At 42.8% G+C, this 20,790-nt stretch overlaps 1 protein-coding gene across 4 annotated transcripts in view; it reads left to right on the forward strand.

Moving 5' to 3' along the window:
* Positions 1-20,790, forward strand: part of KCNMA1 (potassium calcium-activated channel subfamily M alpha 1) — a 671,545-nt gene that overhangs the window by 586,373 nt on the left and 64,382 nt on the right. For all 4 annotated transcript variants that reach the window (XR_014175589.1, XM_081955703.1, XM_081955704.1 and 1 more), the window contains exons 20-22: positions 2,937-3,060; positions 14,297-14,521; positions 16,840-17,032. Coding sequence is in view for 3 of the 4 variants with exons in the window: in XM_081955703.1 (XP_081811829.1) it covers positions 2,937-3,060; positions 14,297-14,521; positions 16,840-17,032 (542 nt within the window). In the remaining variant the exon portion in view is untranslated. The remainder of the gene's footprint in view (positions 1-2,936; positions 3,061-14,296; positions 14,522-16,839; positions 17,033-20,790) is intronic.

Consider the following 20,790-nt stretch of genomic DNA (forward strand, 5'->3'; position numbering starts at 1 on the left):
AGTAGATGTACAGAGGAGCTGGGAATATATTTGGAGTTATAGATAGGAGAAGAGCCGCTTGGTTGATTTTGTAAAACACAAGCATTCCATTGCTTTGGGTTTATTTCTTTGTACAAACCTGAGGATGTTGCGATGCATTGAAAGCCAGCACTATCTTCCTTTCAAGATTTTCTTTCAAGATGCACGATTTGTTCTAAAATAATAGAAACTTATCCTTTTTGGGGAGGCGGGTTAAACGTTTTCTATTCTATTCTGGGGACGCAGTGACTCAGTGGCTAAGACGCTGAGCTTGTCGATCAGAAAGGTCAGCAGTTCGGCAGTTTGAATCCCTAGCACCGCATAACAGAGTGAGCTCCCCGTTAATTGTCCCAGCTTCTGCCAACCTAGCAGTTTGAAAGCACGTAAAAAATGCAAGTAGAAAAATAGGGGCCACGTTTGGTGGGAAGGTAACAGCGCTGCATGCGCCTTAGGTGTTTAGTCATGCCAGCCACATGACCACAGAGACGTCTTTGGACAGCACTGGCTCTTCGGCTTTAAAACAGAGATGAGCAATGCCCCCTAGAGTCGGAAACAACTAGCACATATGTGAAAGGGGAACCTTTAACTTTACCTATTCTATTCTACTCCACTCTACGCTATTCTGTTAAATGTCTTTATTTTATTCTATTTATTTTATAATTCTACTCTATTCCTATTCTATTCCTATTCCTATTCTATTGATTCTGTAATTGTAATTCTACTCTACTCTATTCTATTTAGAAAAGCAGAAAAGGTGTCTCTGCACAGAAGCAGTATCTGTTCTGGATCTAAAAATAGTTAGGAGGAACTCATTCAAAATATTATAACAGAGTTATACTATACAACAGAATAACAGAGTTGGAAGGGACCTTGGAGTTCTTCTAGTCCAATCCCCTGTACAAACAAGAGACCCTCTACCATTCCAGCTGTCTGATTCCTGCAACCGTTCTTCATATGTTTTAGCCTGCAGCTCCCTAATCATCTTAACTGAAGCCTGCACTCTTTTCAGAGTCTCTACATCATTTTTTTTTATAATATGGTGACCAAAACTGGATGCAGTATTCTAAGTGTGGCCTTACTAAGGCTTTATAAAGCGGTACTAAGATTTCATGTGATCTTGATTCTATCCCTTAGTTAAGGCAATGTTGGATTGTGTTGGCTTTTTTGGCTCCTGCTTCACACTGTTGTCCACTAGGACTTCAAGATCCCTCTCACAGTTACTGCTACTTTAGCCAGGTTTCACCTAATCTGTACCTGTGCTTTTGATTTTTCTTGCCTCGACGTAAAACCTTACCTTTCTCTAGGCTGAATTTCATTTTGTTAGATAGGGCCCAGTGTTCAAGTTTGTTCAGATCCTTTTGGATCTCGAGCCCATTTTCTGAGGATATGGCTATTCCTGCCATTTTAATGAGCCGTGGTGGCGCAGTGGTTAGAGTACAGTACTGCAGGCTAGTAGTCTGCTGACTATTGGCTGCCAGCAGTTTGGCAGATTGAATCTCACCAGGCTCAAGGTTGACCCAGCCTTGCATCCTTCCGAGGTGGTAAAATGAGGACCCAGATTGTTGGGGGCAATAGGCTGACTCTGTCAACCGCTTAGAGAGAACTGTAAAAGTACTGTGAGATGGTATATAAGTCTAAGTTCTATTGCTATTAGTGTCATCTGTAAATTTAATGAATTCCCCTTGTATTCTGTCACTATTTGGCTAACTCCTGGACCAATACACATGCAGGTAAGGGTAATTGCAGTAGCTCTTCTAATACAAGGTTGATATGAGGATATTCACCCAGTAACTGTTTAATTTCAGAAATGGCTTTTGCATTCATACCTGTTAAAACAACAACAACAACCTGAACTCTAAAACCTGTACATATTTTGATGAATCTTTCTCTGGAGCCACACAACATTTGAAGGATAATACGACAGATATCCGCTCTAGAATGTGCACTCATTTTGCATAGGGCCTTGACTAGATGTTGCATTTAAGTATGAACTTTTAGAAAAATGAAAATGTCTCTGGAAAGTCATGCATTCTGGATATGGATCTTGGTAATCAGTTTGCTACAAATGATGTAATTGAAAGCTTCAGGTTGAGGATCCAAAATAAGATGGGGAGCATTTTAAAATATTTAGCGTACAGCCTATTAAACTTTCAAATGAGTCCCATCAGAATAGAATAGAGTGGAATGGAATGGAATGCAGAATAGAGTGGTGTGGAATTGAAATAGAATAGAAGAGGATAGAATAGAACAGAACAGAATAGAATAGAATTACAGAATAGAACAGAATAGAAGAGCACAAAATAGAATAGAATAGAATTACAGAATAGAATAGAATAGAATTCTTTATTGGCAAAGGAATTTGTCTTTGGTGCAAATGCTCTCAGTGTACATAAAAGAAAAGATACATTCATTACGAATCAGATATTATATGTAGCAAACATAGACAATTGACTCCCCCCCCCCTTTATGCTGCTGGGTCAGACTGGGGTATTGGTTTCTTCAGGCTGAGGATCCAAAATAACATTGGGCAAATTTTGAAATAGTTAACGTACAGCCTATTAAAGTTTCAAAAGAGTCCCATCAGATATTATATGTAACACAAGCAGACAATTGACTTTCTTCCCCCACTTATGCTGATTGATCAGGATGGGGTGTTGGTTTTTAATTCTTTTCCTTCCTTGAAGATACTAATATAAGCTCTTATGGTGTTTACTTAGGGGAAAGAGATATGTATTTTAAGATAAAAGAAAACCAACTGTAACTGCAATTGTTCCTGTTCATCAAAACAAGCAAGGGACACTGAAATTAATCTCACATTTTCCTTGATTCTTGAATGTGGGCATGGCAAAGCGTAGTCCATGTTTTATTCTTTGTTATGATTTTGGCTCATATTAATCCCAATGTATTTTCTTGCTTAGACATGATCCTTTATTAATTCCTGGCAATGAACAAGTTGACAACATGGATTGCAACGTGAAAAAATATGACTCCACGGGAATGTTTCATTGGTGTCCACCAAAGGAGATTGACAAGGTCATTTTGGTGAGTATTTGAAGAAAAGGAAGCATTGCAATTTCAACAGCGGCAGTGGCCCAGTGGTGGGAATGAAGTATTGCAGGCTAATTGTGCTCACTGCCAGGAGTTCGATTCTGACTCTCAAATACTGGTTCTCCTAAAGTTAATGTATTTACATTAAAACCCTTCTTCAAATTGCAATTATTTTTACTCTTGCATAGTTACCTTTACATAAACACAATGTCTACTTTATCGTTCTTTTATCCCTCCCTTTTATAAATATTTCTAGCCTGTTACAAGTAGTCCTCGTCCTACAAGTACAATTGAGCCCAAAATTTATGTTGCTATTTGTTAAGTGAGTCATGGTGGCGCAGTGGTTAGACTGCAGTATTGCAGGCTAACTCTGCTCACTGCCAGGAGTTCGATCCTGACTGGCTCAAGGTTGACACAGCCTTCCATCCTTCTGAGGTCAGTTAAATGAGGACCCAGATTGTTTGGGGGAAATAGGCTGACTCTCTAAACCACTTAGAGAGGATGTTAAAGGACTATGAAGTGGTATGTAAGTCTAAGGGCTATTGCTATATTGTATAGCAAGACTGAATTATATTGAATTTCCTCCAGACTCTTTGGTGTTTCTGGCCTTGGCTAGGACCACTTCGGTGTTCTAAGAATCCACACCAATGAGAAATCTGTGGACTACTACATTTTCTGTGATTTCCTGGCCATTTTCACAATTGTTGATGGTCTTAATGAGTTTGAGACTCATTAAGGTTTACTCCTCTGTGTTTAGTGTCTGCAATTAGAGCTGTGTAGATGGTCGTTTCAGAAATGCAGTGGTAATTTAACTGACTCATTAAGCTAACTCTCCAAATCAAATTTGACAGGTGATTTGAACTAGCTAATCTGATGCCACTGGGTTGAATTCAGTCTCCTTTTTTTTTGCAAAAGCATAGCAACAGATTTTTTGACAATTGAATGAAACCAATAGGACAGTTGACAAGCCCACACATGTTCCCCGTGTCTTTTCAGAAGCCACATTCTATAAACGTGATTTTCATGGTCATCCTTTCCCCTGGAAGAGTCAGAGCTGATTTTCAGTTTCTGCTTTCAGGTTTAAAAGAGCGGGGGGAAGAAACCGTGTTAAGTGCAGTACAGTAAATAACTGTAGAACATAGAACATAAATCATAGGACTGGAAGGGACCGCAGACATCTTGTAGTCCAGTGGTGGGATTCAAGTAATTTAACAACCGTTTCTTTGTCCTAATGACCAGCTGGGTAGGTATGGCTCGGTGGTCATGTGACTGGGTAGGCATGGCCAACTCAACGTCACTCAGGTCGATGGGCGCTTCGCCGTAGCTGTTACAATGTAATAAGTGTGTTAATCCGGTTATGGAGAGGCAGTTTCTGTCAGCAGGGCAATAAAGATTAGGCTAGAAACAACACCAGAATGTTTCCTTCCTGCCTTCCTTACAGGATTAGCCCTGCAAAGTGGGGGGGGGGGGGGGGAAACAAAAGGAGATGTCTCCAACAACCAGTTCTCTGAAGTGCTTAGAAAGTTAACAACTGGTTCTCCCAAATAGTTCAAACCAGCTGAATCCCACCACTGTTGTAGTCCAACCTTGCTCCAAGGCAGAAGATCTCCATTCCTCTTCTTTGCACACTCTCTAAGGCAGGGGTGTCACAGGCCGCCCTGGAAATAGTGAAGGACTGGCCTGCAAAACGGTCTCCTGCGCTCCGTTTTTGGCTGCCATGGCTTCCTGCAACCCTCTGCCAGTGAAAACGAAGCTGAATCAACCTTGAGCCAGTCAGGATCTTATATACAGAATCTTCATAGTCCTTTACAGCTCTGCCTAAGCAGTTTACAGAGTCAGCCTGTTGCCCCCAACAAACTGGGTTCTCATTTTACCAGCAGTGAGCATAGGCCATGGCAGCCAAAAACAGAAAAAAAAAACCTTCAGCCCCCTGAAGGTCAAGCACGACTCTGGTGCAGCCCTCAATGAAATCAAGTTTGACACCCCTGCTCTAAGGTCTCAGCATCTTTTTTGTATCGTGGTGACCAGAATTGTGGCCATACTAGCGTGCAGTATCAGACAACTATATCCAAACTAATTAACCCTGAAGCACCAAGCTGATAATTAGAAACTATTCAATGGAGCCATTTGATTTCTTGATTAATGCATTCACTCTGATCATTTGTCATAGGAAAAATTCACAGGATCATTAAATTCTCCCTATATGTCACTTGCAATTAATGCTCTATAACGACACTATCAGTGTGATGGAGCCACTAAAACCCCACTCAATGCAAGCATTTAAAACGTGATATATGAGTTATTGGATACCTTTGATCAATATTGTACCTTTGATTACCGTCATCCAAAGTCATATGTTATCATCAGAGATATGTATGGACCTCCTTCGTGCTACCCTTTATCTACATGGCAATTAATTGGTCAAGGATGTATAAAGGTACAGTATTTAATCAGAGATATCCACAGGGAGTGGATCATAAATTCAACCTAGTAGCCACAAGTAGGTGATCCAAATCTTCTTTATATGGATCAGGACATTAAAATGTAGGAAACGTAGAAGTAGCAACTGATAATAGTAGCACTTAGACTTATATACCGCTTCACAGTGCTTTACAGTTTTCTCTAAGTGGTTGTCAGTCAGCCTATTTGCCCCCAACAATCTAGGCCCTCATTTTACCCACCTCAGAAGGATGGAAGGCTGAGTCAATCTTGAGCTGGTCAGGATCGAACTGCGGGCAGTGAGCAGTGAATTAGCTTGCAGTACTGCAATCTGACCACTGTGCCACCATGGCTTGCAATTTATTCATTGCCTAGAACAGAGATGGTGAACCTATGGCACGCGTGCCACAGGTGGCACGCAGAGCCATTTGTCAGGGCACGCGAGACGCTGCCCTGTCAGCTGGCCCAGCGCGCATACGCGCGCTGGCCAGCTGAGTTCACCTTTTTAAAAGCCATTTTTCACCCTCCCCAGGCTCCAGAGGCTTTATAGGAGCCTGGGGAGGGCGAAAAGAGCCTCCTCCGCCCCCTGGAGGGCCTCCGGGGGCTTCAGGGACCGTCCAGAGGCTTCCCTGACACCTTCGGAACGCTTAAAACCACCCTCCGAGCAACCCGGAAGTCACTTCCGGTTTGCTCGGAGGATCCTTTTGAGCGCTCCGAAGGCTTCAGGGAAGCCTCCGGATGGTCCCTGAAGCCTCCGGAGGACCTCAGGGGGGGCGGGGGAGGCTCTTTTCGCCCTCCCCAGGCTCCTATAAAGCCTCTGGAGCCTGGGGAGGGCGAAAAAAGCATGTAAAATGGGGGGCGTCGCTCGTTGTGTGCGCATGCACACTGGGAGGTTGCACATTGCATTATGGGTGCGGCACGCCCGCACACGACCCCCCCTGCTCTCCCTCCACTTGTGGCACGTGAGCCAAAAAAGGTTTGCCATCGCTGGCCTAGAACTTCAAGGCTTAAATATACATAACCGAAGTCTTACAAATATATACATAATTATTTAAGGTACAATCGAATATCCATGGGTCTTGTTGTCTCAAAACCCTTGGGGGGGGGGGAGATAAACCTTTCCCCCTGTGTCTTGTTTAAATAGTTATTCTTCTGTAAGAAATAATATCAAATATCATAATGAGAAAAAAAGAAAATGTATTCAGTTCCTCATTTCCAAAATCTGTGACTTTCCAGCCCAAAATGTTCATCAGAATAATAAAAAAATATATAATCTCTCTCTCTCCCCCCTCTCTCTGCATGTGTTCTTTCTTTCTTTCCATCTTCCTTCCTTCCCTCCCTCCTTCCTTCCATTCTTCTTAACCTCCCTCCTTCCTTCTTTCTATTCTTTATTCCCTCCTTCCTCCCTCCATCTCTTCTTTCTTTATTTCTTCCTTCCTTCATTCCCTCCCCCCTCCTTCCCTCCCTCCCTCCCTCCTGTCCTTCCTTCCCTCCCTCCTTCCTTCTATTCTTCCTTCCCTCCTTTCTCCCTCCGTCTCTCCTTTCTTTCTTTCTTTCTTTCTTTCTTTCTTTCTTTCTTTTTTCTTTCTTCCTTCCCTCCTTCCTTTCTCCTTCCTTCCCTCCTTCCCTCCCTCCTGTCCATCCTTCCTTCCCTCCCTCCCTCCTTCCTTCCATTCTTCTTTCCTTCCACCCTCCCTCCTTCCCTCCCTCCCTCCTTCTCTTTCTTTCTTTCTTTCTTTCTTTCTTTCTTTCTTTCTTTCTTTCTTTCTTTCTTTCTTTCTTTCTTTCTTTCTTTCATGAGTTCTTTGGAACCATCAGATGGTTCCTTGTAGTTTCAGGAAAGGAGCAGTCTGGCTTTTTTTTCAAGATTCAGAATAACAGAGTAACAGAGTTGGAAGGGACTTTGAAGGGCTTCTAGTCCAACCCCTTGCTCAAGCAGGAGACCCTATACTATTCCAGACAAATGGTTGTCCAATCTCTTTTTAATAGCCTCCAGTGATGGAGCACCCACAGCTTCTGAAGGCAAGCTGTTCCACTAGTTAATTGTTCTCACTATGAGGAAATTTTCTCCTTAGTTCTAGGTTGCTTCTCTCCTTGATTAGTTTCCACTCATTGCTTCTTGTCCTATCCTTCAGGTGCTTTGGAGAGCACGCTGACCTCCCTCTTCTTTCTACCCAACGACGGAATAAAAATCCGTCATTGTTTTAAGGAAACTTTTCATTAACGTTCATATGACGATTAACATGTGGCATCTATTTTCAAGGTTGTGTGGAAAGCTGAAATTCCCCCCACCCCCCAATTTGTGTATCTTGCTCCTTGCCCTTGACCTCACATTCATCCATTTCTGCTTTTTTAAAAAACAACAACAACCCTTCATTTTCCCCACCTTTTTCAAGGCAAATCTAAGTAGGGTAGCAGAGAACGAGCTGCTTCAAAAAACAGCATTTTTCCTCTTGCGTTCTGTCCAATGTTTGTTCCAGTTACATTTGAATGTGCTGTATTATAGGGATGTTTCTCTCTCTTTTTGCCTTCGTTATCCAGTGATTGAGAGCTATTTTTATTTCGCATTTATCCAGAGGTGTCATCCGGTGCGACGCTTCTCCGAGATCACCTCCTATCAGCTAGGATATGTAAAGATTCTGCTTAGAGTTTCAAAGGATCCCCTGGATTTCGGTTGGGGACAGCCGTCAAACCGACTCGATTAATCTAATCTAATTACCTCGTTACTTCTGACTCCGTTAGGTTTGGCGAACGTTTGCGCCACTTATGTCCATCTGCTTGCACGTCGCACCAGCAACTCTTACACATCGCCACTCACCCTGCGGCTGCGTGACACCGAATCCCACTGGGTTTTCCCTTCATTTAGTGGGGGTAGATTTTGATTTTTTGAGATTTCCCTGGACCACTGAGTAACACAACCAATAATAGTGACAGCTCTGGTTTAGTCTAACGATCATATGACAGAACCTTGTTCCTTCCCGTTCTCGGGGGAGCTTGTATAATAACCATGACATTGTCTGGGATTGCAGTATTGGCATTTGAGCAATCAATAAACCAGCCAGTTCCACTGAGTAAACTGTTAAGGATTGGATTCAAAATGATTCAAATTGATATGCATGCCACAGTGTTCATTAGACCACCAGGGACAAGTTCTCCATACGTTGTTAAATAACTGAGGGCGACAGATGTCAGCTAGAATATTTTAAGTATATTTTAAACAGAGACGACGCTTAATGACCTTAATGTTCCACTTCACGAAGTTTGCATGGTTAAAAAAAAATGACATTAGAAGGTCCCTCCGTGTCTGGTTATGATTGAGGTTTGCCACTGTGTGTGTAAAATATATGTACTGTTTGTGTGTGTGTGTGTGTGTGTGTGCAAGTGTGTTATGATTATGTATATTTGTATGCATGTACACACACACGCACAGACACAAACATATACAGAGAAAGAGGGAGAGGGAAGGAGTGAAGGAAGAGGAAGGAATGAGGAAGGAAGGGAGGGAGGGAGGGAAGGAGGGAGGGCAGGAGGGAGGACTTCATAGCAACATATGCAAACTGCACTTGGAATAGTCACATTTTTAAACATTTCTATGAGCAACCTTCCTCCTTAAGGCGATTTTACAACACCAGGCCTGCAAATCGCAAATGATAGCTGTTGAGTCCTATCAGCTTCATCTCTCTTGAAAAGATAAGCAGTGGCTCTCAGCTTTAATTGTATTCATTTAATTCCATGGTAGGAGCACAGTGGCTTGAGCGGCTGGGACGCTGGGCAGAAGGTTAGCAAACCCATGTTCGAGACTCAAAGCTACAGGGTTGAGTTCTCGTCCTTCACTCCAGCTCCTGCTGGGGACATGAAAGGAGCCCTCAACTGGGCGTCCCCTATGCAATGGTGATGTCATTGGCTAATCCTTTCAATCAGGAAGCATTTTGGTGCTTCTGACACTAATAATAATGATGATGATGATCAGGAGTACTGAAAAAAGAAACAGAAGGCTTTATTTGGGCAGCTCAAGAACAAGCCTTAACCACAAATTGCATGAAGGCAGAAATTCAGCATGTTACCACCAATAGCAAATGTAATGAGAAAGATGAGACAGTTGACCATTTGGTCAGTAGGTGCAGCAAAATTTCATAAATTGACTACCTACAATGCCATGACTGAGTTGCTAATTGTGCCAGAAGTTTGGATTTGAGTACGGCAAAAACCACTGGGAACATCAGGTTGAGAAGGTCCTAGACAATGAAAAAGTCAAGATCTTGTGGGATTTCAGGATTTAGACTGACAGGCACTTGGCCTACAACACACCTGACATAACAATAGTTGAAAAGAAAAAAAAATTGGTTCATTGACATTGCAATACCTGGTGATGCATGAATTGAAGATAAGCAGCAAGAAAAAATCACAAAGTACCTGGATTGCAAATTGAAGTTCAGCGACTATGGAAAAGGAAATCGAGTGTTGTCCCAATTGTAATTGGAGCCCTTGGAGCAATACCTAGAGGGCTACCTCATTATTCGAAAATTCTAAATTTACCTGACTTGAACATTCTGACTCTACACAAAACCACCCTACTTGGAACAACTTATATCCTCCAAAGTTCCCTTAACAGTTCCTAGGTCCTTGATTAGGACTCGAGCTGTTGAGCTACCAACCAACCCCAAAGGCTGTGAATCTCACCAAAGATTAACCACATAACAACAACAACAATAGCAACAACAACCTGGCCATTGAAGCTACCTGATTATGGATGAAACATGTAACAGTGATATCCATTGTCATCGGGGCACTTGGCACCATATCCAAGAATTTTACAAGATACATCCACAAATTGCAGCTTCCTGCAATAACACCCGTGGAACTGCAAAACACTGTGCTAGTCGGAACATCTTATATTTTAAGAAGGTACTTGGTTGATACCTAGGATGCTGGCAGCAAACTGTATCAACCATTAGCACCAGTCACTGGTATTTGTAATGCATTTTTGAATGTTCAGTCGGCTGAGATTCATGTTTAATGAATAAAGTATATAATAATAATACCCATTGATTATTATTATTATTATTAATAATAATAATAATAATAATAATAATAATAATAATAATAATAATAATAATAATAATAATAATAATAATAATAATACTCAGCAGCTGTAAAAAAAATCACGCAGACTGATTATAACTTGCGGCACAATTCAGTAGCACCAATGATCCACTGGAATTTGTGCAAAAATTATAATATTAAAACAACAACAAACTGGTGGGAACATAAGCCTGAAAAAGTCACTGAAAATCAGATGGTCAAGATCCTATGGGATTTTCGTATACAAACGGACAAAATACTGGCGCATAACACACCAGACATCACACTGGTTGAGAAAAATAAGGTTACAATCATAGACATCGCAATACCAGGTGACAGCAGGATCGACGAGAAGGAACATGAAAAAATCGCGAAATACCAGGACCTAAAAATTGAAATTCAACGATTATGGCACAAACCAGCAGTGGTAATTCCAGTGGTAATCGGCACACTGGGTGCTATTCCAAAAGCACTGGAATTACATTTAAAACAGTTAAAACTTGACAAAATTGCCATCAGTCAAATGCAAAAAGCTGCACTGCTTGGATCCGCACACATATTACGAAAATACGTTACGACGTCCTAGGCCCCTGGGTGGGGCCCGACTAGTAATCAATGCCAAATCCAGCGAAACAACTGGCCGCTGTGATACAATCGTATAATAATAATAATAACAATAATAATAATAATAATAATAATAATAATAATAATAATAATAATAATAATAATAATAATAATAATTCCCACGGTCCGTTCCATTCCATAGTATTTCCAAAGGAAATTTGCATTTAAAGGATGCAAGAATATTCAGATTTTCATGATGTTGTTATTTCAACCGTGTAATCATAGCATCAGTGTTCATAACTTCAGCGCCCTTGGAGGGGTTCCAACACGCATTGACCTGAAAATAATTCCACCAGAGTTATAAGAATAATCTTACAAGATGACATAAATGTTTCCTTTTTCCAGTGGATCTTTGTCATAAATGATAACACTCCCCTATCGAAATGTAAGTTCAGCTGAGAGTTTCATTCAGAGGTGTTGACAGGAGATGGTAAAAAAAATCAATATGATTGTTATAATGGTGTGATCAAACAGCCAACTATTATTTATGTTCTGTCACCCCAATGTCATCCCTTCTTACCCCATTCCTGGGTAGACTATGTGAATGAGATAGCATCTATATCCGTGATGGCAAACCTATGGCATGCGTGCCAGAGGTGGCATGCAGAACCCTCTCTGTGGGCACATGTGCTGCCACCAGCTGCTCTTCTGGTTTCTGGCATGCACATGCACAGCCAGTTGGTCTTCGTGGGTGCCAGAGTGCCTGAAAATGGCCCAAAAAACGGCCAAAAGCAGGCCATTTTCAGGGTGTTTTTGGGCCGTTTTTATTCACAGGTGCTGGAGCAGCCAGCTGCTCTATGCGGATGCTGGGGAGCCTGAAAACAGCACTAAAATGACCAAAAAACCAGGCCATTTTCTGGGCCATTTTTCGGGCTGTTTTGAGTACCCCAAGACTTTGTTTTAGGCCCAGTACTCTTCAACATCTTCATCAATTATTTGGATGAGGGAATAAATGGGGAAATCATCAAATTTGCAGATGACACTAAGCTGGCAGGAATAGCTAACACTCCAGAAGACAGGCTTAAGATACAGAAGGATCTTGACAAACTTGAACATTGGGCACTATCTAATAAAATGAAATTCAATGGTGAAAAGAGTAAGGTTCTACATTTAGGCAACAAAAACGGAATGCACAGGTACAGTATAGATGATACCTTGCTCAGTAGTAGTAACTGTGAAAGGGATCTTGGAGTCCTAGTGGAGAACCATTTAAATATGAGCCAGCAGTGTGCAGCAGCTGCCAAAAAAGCCAACACAATTCTAGGCTGCATCAACAGAGGGATAGAATCAAGATCACGTGAAGTGTTAATACCACTTTATAATGCCTTGGTAAGGCCACACTTGGAATACTGCATTCAGTTCTGGTCGCCACAATGTAGAAAAGATGTGGAGACTCTAGAAGGAGTGCAGAGAAGAGCAACAAAGATGATTAGGGGACTGGAGACTAAAACATATGAAGAACGGTTGCAGGAACTGGGTATGTCTAGCTTAAGAGAAAGAAGGACTAGGGGAGACATGATAGCATTGTTCCAATATCTCAGGGGTTGCCACAAAGAAGAGGGAATCAAACTATTCTCCAAGGCACCTGAGGGTAGAACAAGAAGCAATGGGTGGAAACTATTCAAAGAGAGAAGCAACTTAGAACTGAGGAGAAACTTCCTGACAGTTAGAACAATTAATCAGTGGAACAACTTGCCTCCAGAAGTTGTGAATGCCCCAACACTGGAAGTCTTTAAGAAGATGTTGGATAGCCATCTGTCTGAAACGGTATAGGGTTTCCTGCCTAGGCAGGGGGTTGGACTAGAAGATCTCCAAGGTCCCTTCCAACTCTACTATTGTATTGTATTGTTGTATTGTTTTGAGGCCATTTTTCGTTGTGGGCAAAATATGGCCTGAAAATGCCCCCCCAAATGGCCTGAAAATGGCCAAAGAACAGGTCAGTGTCCACCGGCCAACTGGACTTTGAGTTTCTGGCGCTCCATCGCACGCATGCGCACACATGCACACCCATTCTGGTTTGGGCACTTGGTGCCAAAAAGATCACTGTTCTCTCTATTTTGAAGACCTGGCTCATATCTTCTGTACCAGGGTTGTCTGAACTTGGCAACTTTAAAATGTGTGGACTTCAACATGGCTGGCTAGGGAATTCTGGGAGTTGAAGTCCACAAGTCTTAAAGCTGTCAGAGCTGAAGACCCATCTTCTACACTAACCATGTGGGATTCTACAGGCGGTCCCTAACTTAGGACTGCCATTGAGCCTAACATTTCTGTTGCCGAGGTTGAGAAATTTTTAAAGTGAATTTTGCCCCACTTTATGACTTCTCTTGCCTCAGTTGTTAAGTGAATCACTGCAGTTGATAAGTGAGTCACCCGGTTCTCACTTATGTGAACTGAATGTGGCTTCCGTCGTTGGCTTGTCAGAAGATTGCAAAAGGGAATCGCGTAACGGTCATAAATGCGAACTGGTGGCTAAGCATCTGAATTTGTGGGAATGTTGCAATGGTCGTAAGTGTGAAAAAGGGTTCTGAGTCACTTTTTTTCAGTGCTGTTGTCACTTTGAACCGTCGCTAAATGAAGTGTTGTAAGTCGAAGACTACCTGTAGCTATTTATAGCTACCATATTCTTTGTCTTCCAAACACTATGTTTATTTTTTCCTAAGCTTAGAGCATTTAATCTATAGGGGGTATTCAGCAGGTTCTGACCAGTTCTGGAGAACCAGTAGCCGAAATTTTGAGTAGTTCAGAGAACCAGTAAATACCACCTCTAACTGGCCCTGCCCCCACCTATTCTCCGCCTCCCGAGTCCCAGCTGATTGGGAGGAAATGGAGATTTTGCCACGCCCATCAAGCCACACCCACAGAACCGGTAGTAAAAACAATTGAATCCCACTACTGATCTAATCCTCTATTAGATGTTATTGAGGTAAAAAGGTGGAAGCAATTCCCATGTGTTCTCATGCTCTTGTATGCACAGGAGTGCTTGTTTCCATTGATGAATCTTGCTGGCCTTGAAAACTCGTCATTTCTTCTAACTCCTCCTTTCCCCTCCTTTTATTCTGATTTTGGTTTCCCCCCCCCCCCCCAGACCCGAAGTGAAGCTGCTATGACCGTCCTCAGCGGCCATGTAGTGGTTTGTATATTTGGAGATATGACGTCGGCGCTGATAGGACTGAGAAATTTTGTGATGCCACTCCGAGCCAGCAACTTCCACTACCACGAGCTCAAACACATCGTCTTTGTGGGCTCTCTGGAGTATTTAAGGAGGGAATGGGAGACGATGCATAACTTCCCCAAGCTCTCCATTTTACCAGTAAGTCTAAGGACCTAATCCTTCCTAACTCCTTCCCTTCCATCCATCCATCCCTTCCTCCCTCTCCTTCCTTCCTTCCTATCTTCCTTCCTTCCTTCCTATCTCCCTTCCTTCTCAAGACACTGTCTTCCTCCTTCCCTCTCTCCCTCTCACTGCTTCCTTCCTGCCTCACTTCCCTCATAACTCATTATGTCTCCTTCCTTCATCCCTCCATCTTCCTCTCCTTCCTCCCTCCCTTCCATTGCTTCCTTCCTTCCTGTCTCACTTCTTTCCTAACACTGTCTGTCTCCTTCCTTCCTTCCTTCCTCCCTCTTTCCCTCTTTCTCTTCTTCTCTCTCTCGCCTTCCTTCCTCCCTTCCTCTCATTGCTTCCTTTCTTCTTATCTTCTTTCTTCCCAAGACAGTCTTCCTCCCTCCCTCCCTCTCATTGCTTCCTTCCTTTCTTCCTGTCTCACTTCTTTCCTAACTCACTGTCTGTCTCCTTCCTTCCTTCCTCTCTCTTTCCCTTCTTCCCTCCCTCCCCTCCCTCCCTCCCTTTCCCTTTCCTTTCCTTTGATCTTGGGTTTCATTGTTTTGTTTTGACTCGTTATAAGCCTGAGGACTTGGCCTTTCCCTGTTTGTTGTAGCTATGAAAACCAAGCCCTGAGAGACCTTATTAGAGGAAATTTGCTGAGGCGCTCCGTCCCTTGTCAAGGATGAATTTCAGCGGCTATCAGATATGTTAGTGATGTTGCTCATTGAACACTTGCCCGATGCCTTGCATACACACAGTTTTGATGTTATGATTTTTCTTGACAGCAGGGCAATTATTAGTCATGGCATTATTTATGCCTATGAAACCTTTGAAAACATTTTGTATTGTTTGTCTATCTACCTGATCTCTTTGCCTTTACCGAGATCTGTGAAAAGATCTGGTCTGTTGGCTTTCTTCTACATAATGCACCAATAGGGAGATCTCATCTCTTTCTTAAGGGAATACAGAATGAAAGGAGATGAATTTCTTTATCTCTATAAATGAGGACAGAATTGAAGAGCACAATCATCCTGTTGTAACGTTTAAATCATCAAGTAATTTGAGGTGTGCATTATAAACATTTTCAAACACATATAAACACCAAGAAGGACATCATCGTGCTTTGCTAGATGGTCCAATTAGTAATTTCACTGCCAAAAAAAAACCCAGTGTACATTTGGTGCTTATTAATTTAGTGTCTGTTTCTCTCCTAAACTAACTCTGACTTTGTTTAAGCAAATGTCATGGTGGGATTGTTTAGAAAAAGATAAAACTTGCTACAGGTACTGCTTTTGGGGTTCTCTCTTTCTCTGGATGGATGGATGAATGGACAGAGGGAGGGAGAGAGGGAGGGAGGGAGGGAGGGAGGGAGGGAGGGAGGAGGGAAGGAGGGACGGAGGCAACTCCAAGGAGGAGGGTTTAAGTGGGGAACCAACCTTGAATCCTTGCTTTGCTGCAAGAGACTTAAGCCTGACCCTTCCTAAATTCCATAACATGTTATCAGTTCTCAAAGGATTCCTGTAGTGTAGGTAGAACATAATAGTCAACCTGAAACTTTCACATGTGGATCTGGATGGTTAGGTAGAGTTAGGGTTAGGGTTAGGGTCGGTGGATAGATGGATGGATGGATGGATAGATAGATAGATAGATAGATAGATAGATAGATAGATAGATAGATAGATAGATAGATTGATTGATTGTAGGTAGAAAGATAAGATAGGTAGATAGGCAGGCAGGCAGATGATAGATAGATAGATAGATAGATAGATAGATAGATAGATAGATAGATAGATAGACAGACAGACAGACAGACACACACACACACACACACACACACACACACTGCAGGTAGATAGTGTTAGTTTGGTTCTATAAGGGGTTCATTCTTTTCCATATCACTGGCACAAGTCCAGCATTTCCAGAAGTGGGTATCTGAACATGCCCCTCAGTCTGCTTTGAAGGACAGTTGTTGCTCCAGGAGACTTACAGACCTTGTAAGCGGCAGGCATGATGCCGAAGGTTTCTCATCATCCCCGCTCCTTGTTTGTTAGCAATCGCCTGACTGAGTATTGAGTCTTAAGACTAAAATGCTGCCATCAGCGCCAGCCACCCTTTCTGATGAGCATGCTCCTTCTATTCCCTGGCACACAGTTAGACCCTCTTAATGTCAGAGCATTAAAAAAAGAGAGAGGATACTTGTTAAATCATTTCCCAAAGCTCCTTCTCGCTGTTTAATTTGTTTTCTTTCATTCCCTTCCTCTTTCTTCTCTCTCTCTCTCCCCTCCCCCACCTTTTCTCCGCTGAAGGGTACACCATTAAGCCGAGCTGATTTAAGAGCTGTCAACATCAACCTCTGTGACATGTGCGTCATCCTGTCAGCCAATCAGAATAATATTGATGACACTTCGCTGCAGGACAAGGAATGCATCTTGGCGTCACTCAACATCAAATCTATGCAGTTTGATGACAGCATTGGAGTCTTGCAGGCTAATTCCCAAGGTAAGGACTGTCCTATAATACTTCTCCCCTCCATGGTGCCTTGAGGGGACAGGAAATGGCAGGAAGAATATCTCTCACTCAGTAATTCAAAGGGACCTTCCATCAGCTCGCTTGACGGTTAAACCTGCTGATTGGGAAGATGGGGCTTTGGTGTAGCACTAGGAGGAACAAAAGCTAATCTGGGGTGCCCGAGAACTGAGGTCGATTGGGGAGAGAATCTCACTTCGTTCCCCCCCTTGCTCCGTCCGTATAATTCTCACCCTGCGTAATGCTGAAAGTTGTTGGGTTACATTTTGGATTGCCAGAGGTCGCGTCGCTTTGTGCTGGATGCAAAAGAGGATGACTTGAGCAGCATCTTTGCTTTGTCCACAAGATTATATCAACGGGGATGTCATACGATGCCAAAACAACACCTTTCAGGGCAGAGAAAAGTGAAAATAAGAATGATAATAATAAGGGGAGGATTTTGTGAAGATCTGCTTAACCTCTGCACAAAAATCCTTACAGTGTTGGTCGACATCCCTCAGGTTTCAAAAGTGCAGCGCCTAAGAGCACTTCTTTCTGACTGTATTTTTTTTTGTTCTTGTTGTTGCTCCTTTGTTTGGTTTGTGTTTTCCCAAGAGCACAAAACAGATAACAATATATTAAACCTCAAATGAGCAGACCATCTGCAAAGGCTTGGTATTTCATTAGTGCTTCTAACCTGCCCTGAATATCTTGCAACGTAGAAACAGACAATTCATAATTCTGGTCAATTGCTTTCATGCAAAAATCTACCATGAAAGATTTGATGTCAAGGAAAAAAAAAAAATAGTGATAGTGGGATTTTAAAAAAAAAATCACTTCCTTATTTAAAACATGAATGTGATATGTGACAACCAAAGCTAAGGTTATATGATGGGTGCTAGCTGTCTGCAGCAGTGGGGTGCATTTCACATTTTGTTACCACTGGTTTGCTGTGTGCATGCATGCACGCTTTGTATGCGCCTCTTCCACGCATGTGCCTGGCCTTCCGCACATGTGCTTTGCTCGCATGTGTGCCTTCTGCGCATGCGCCCAGCTTCAAACACATGCCTAAATAGGACGGTATAGAGCCAGGGTGGGCGGGGGTGGGCCCACCTGCGATTTCCACTACCAGTTCTGGCAAATCGGTCTGAACCGGCTGAATACCTCTGGCTGTCTGGCCATTTACTGCTTCTCTGTTAGCATCAAACTATACTCCAGATAATTCTATAACAATCATGGCTAACCTTTTCCAGAGTGAGTGCCTAAAACATGCGTGTGCACGTATGTATGCATCTGTGTGTGTGCCCAACCCCCAAAATGCAATGCATGCCCGCCCCCATGCATGTACCCATTGCCCACACATGAACATGTTTCCCAATGCCCCATGCCCCAGTAAATGCACGCATGCCTCCCGCACATGTCCCATGCCTAAGCATGTGCGCACGTTCTCCCCACGTGCCCCTGCACATGCCCCACCCCCCACGCAAGTGCAGCAGAGACCCGACGACCAGCTGGCCAGTGGGAGGCGTGCATACATGTGTGTGTTCTGTCCCAAGCCTCTACAATATCTACGGACGCAGACTTGGCTGTCTGCCACAACTAAGGAGGGAGATAAGCAACCTCTTGGCTGGGAGCCCAGAAAACTATCTCTATGAAACAAGGCTTGAACTCATGAAATTCTTCCAATCTTTCTCTACGGCTGGATCAGTAAATTGTTGTTTCCTGCTTCCCTCCTGTCAAAATTGCTAATTCCTGCTAAATTGTTGTTTCCTGCTTCCCTCCTGTAGCTCAACCTATAAGCTCTCAGGGAGGGGCCAATCAGTAGCCACCTCTTCCTATTTCCTTCTGTGACCCTTTTCCCAAAGCTGCTCCCTCCTCCTCGCAGTCCTACGCATACGTACGTCAGGGACAGCCTCCCTCTGTTCTTCCTCACTGCTCCCTGACTCAGACGCCACCTGGTGGCCAACAGGCCTCTCTAGTCCCTGCTCTGACTCCGAACACCCCCCAGAGTCTTCCTCAGCCTCCAGGGCAGTCCCATAGTGTTCATTGCTGTCAGATTCCACCAACAGCTCAGACGGCCGCTGTTGGGCCACAACATCGTGGTGGAGCTGAACTAAGGCGACGGCTCATGTGCCCACAGAGAGGGTGCTGCGTGCCACCTGCGGCATGCGTGCCATAGGTTCGCCACCACGGCTCTATAATGTTTCAATACAGACAGAGCCATTGATGTCTATTCAAGTCTACTCAAGTTAGTCGAACTGATTTGCATTTGAAGACTTTATAGGATATGGAATTTATATAGTTGTGTTGGATGGTCCCTACAGAGGAGGAGGTGGTGTGATGGCCTTTGGTAAACCAGCAATTTCTCAGGAAAAAGGGAGCACTCTGCAGAAAGGATGAGAGAGAGAGAACAGTCAGCCAGAATAAAGCTGGGAGGGGCCTCGGAGGTCTTCTAGTCTAGTCCCCTGCTCAAGCAGGAGATCCTATACCATTTTAGACAACTGGTTATCCAATCTCTTCTTAAAAGTCTCTAGTGATGGAGCATCCACACCTTTTGGAGGCAAGCCATTCCACTGGTCAATTGTTCTCACTGTTAGGAAGTTTCTCCTTAATTCCAGGTTGCTTTTCTCCTTGATTAGTTTCCATCCATTGTTTCTTATCCTATAGCATTTGTAGTATTGCCCAAAGCTGGACAGGAGACAGAGGAAGAGATTTGGGACAACCATTCCCTAGAACAGGGGTATCCAAACTTGGGAACTTTAAGATTTGTGGACAACCCTGCCCTAGAATCTCCCAGGCATATCCATTTAGGGTGAGAGAAGTAAAGGTTTAGTCTGGCAAGATTCTGTCTTTGATGTAAATAAGTGAGAAAAGAATTTCAGCAGATTGTTTTATTTTATCCTTGGGGCGCGACTGAGAAAACTTGAATGTTTGAGTTGATTGCTAATGTTTATGATGTACTTCTAAACAAAATAGTCAAATTTCTTTTACATTTGTATCATTTGGGGGATGGACTAGGTGGAATATAGAAGTATTTTCCCGTTTTTCTGAATTGTTTTTTTTTCAACCAGTTTTTATACCTCTGATTTTTTTTGTTATTGGTTTCCCATCCAGAATTAGGCAGTTCTAATCCTGTATAGCTTTTGATAATCTGACAACTTTGTCTAAGTGTGGCCACCTAACTTGAGATTTCAGATTGTACTAAGATTGTACTAACTTGACTATTGTTTTGAAAGATACACAACTCAGTATTAAAAAACCCCATATTCTTAAAAACTTCCAGTGTTGGAGCATTCACAACATCTGGAGGCAAGTTGTTCCACTGATTCATTTAGGAGAGAAAGACACACTAAATTAATAAGCACCAAATGTACACTGGGGGTTTTTTGGCAGCAAAATTACTAATTGGACCATCTAGCAAAACACAATGATGTCCTTCTTGGTGTTTATAAATTGTTCATCATATGTTTTAGCCTCCAGCACCCTAATCATCTTGGTTGCTCTTCTCTACACTCTCTCTAGAGTCTCCACATCTTTTTTACATCACGGCGACCAAAATTGAATGCAGTATTCCAAGTGTGGCCTTACCAAAGTTTGGGCTGGCTTAAACCTTACTCCTTATGTTGTTATGTTTCTTGAAAAGGAGACTGTCCAAGCCATTGATCAGACTCAGAAAAACACATAGGGAAAGTTATTATAATTTTGTTGCCAACTTGTTCCAGCTGGCCTGCTGAAAAATCCACCTTATTATA

The sequence above is a fragment of the Natrix helvetica genome, assembly GCF_964273705.1.
Source record: "Natrix helvetica genome assembly, chromosome: 5".
Lineage (NCBI taxonomy): Eukaryota > Metazoa > Chordata > Lepidosauria > Squamata > Natricidae > Natrix > Natrix helvetica.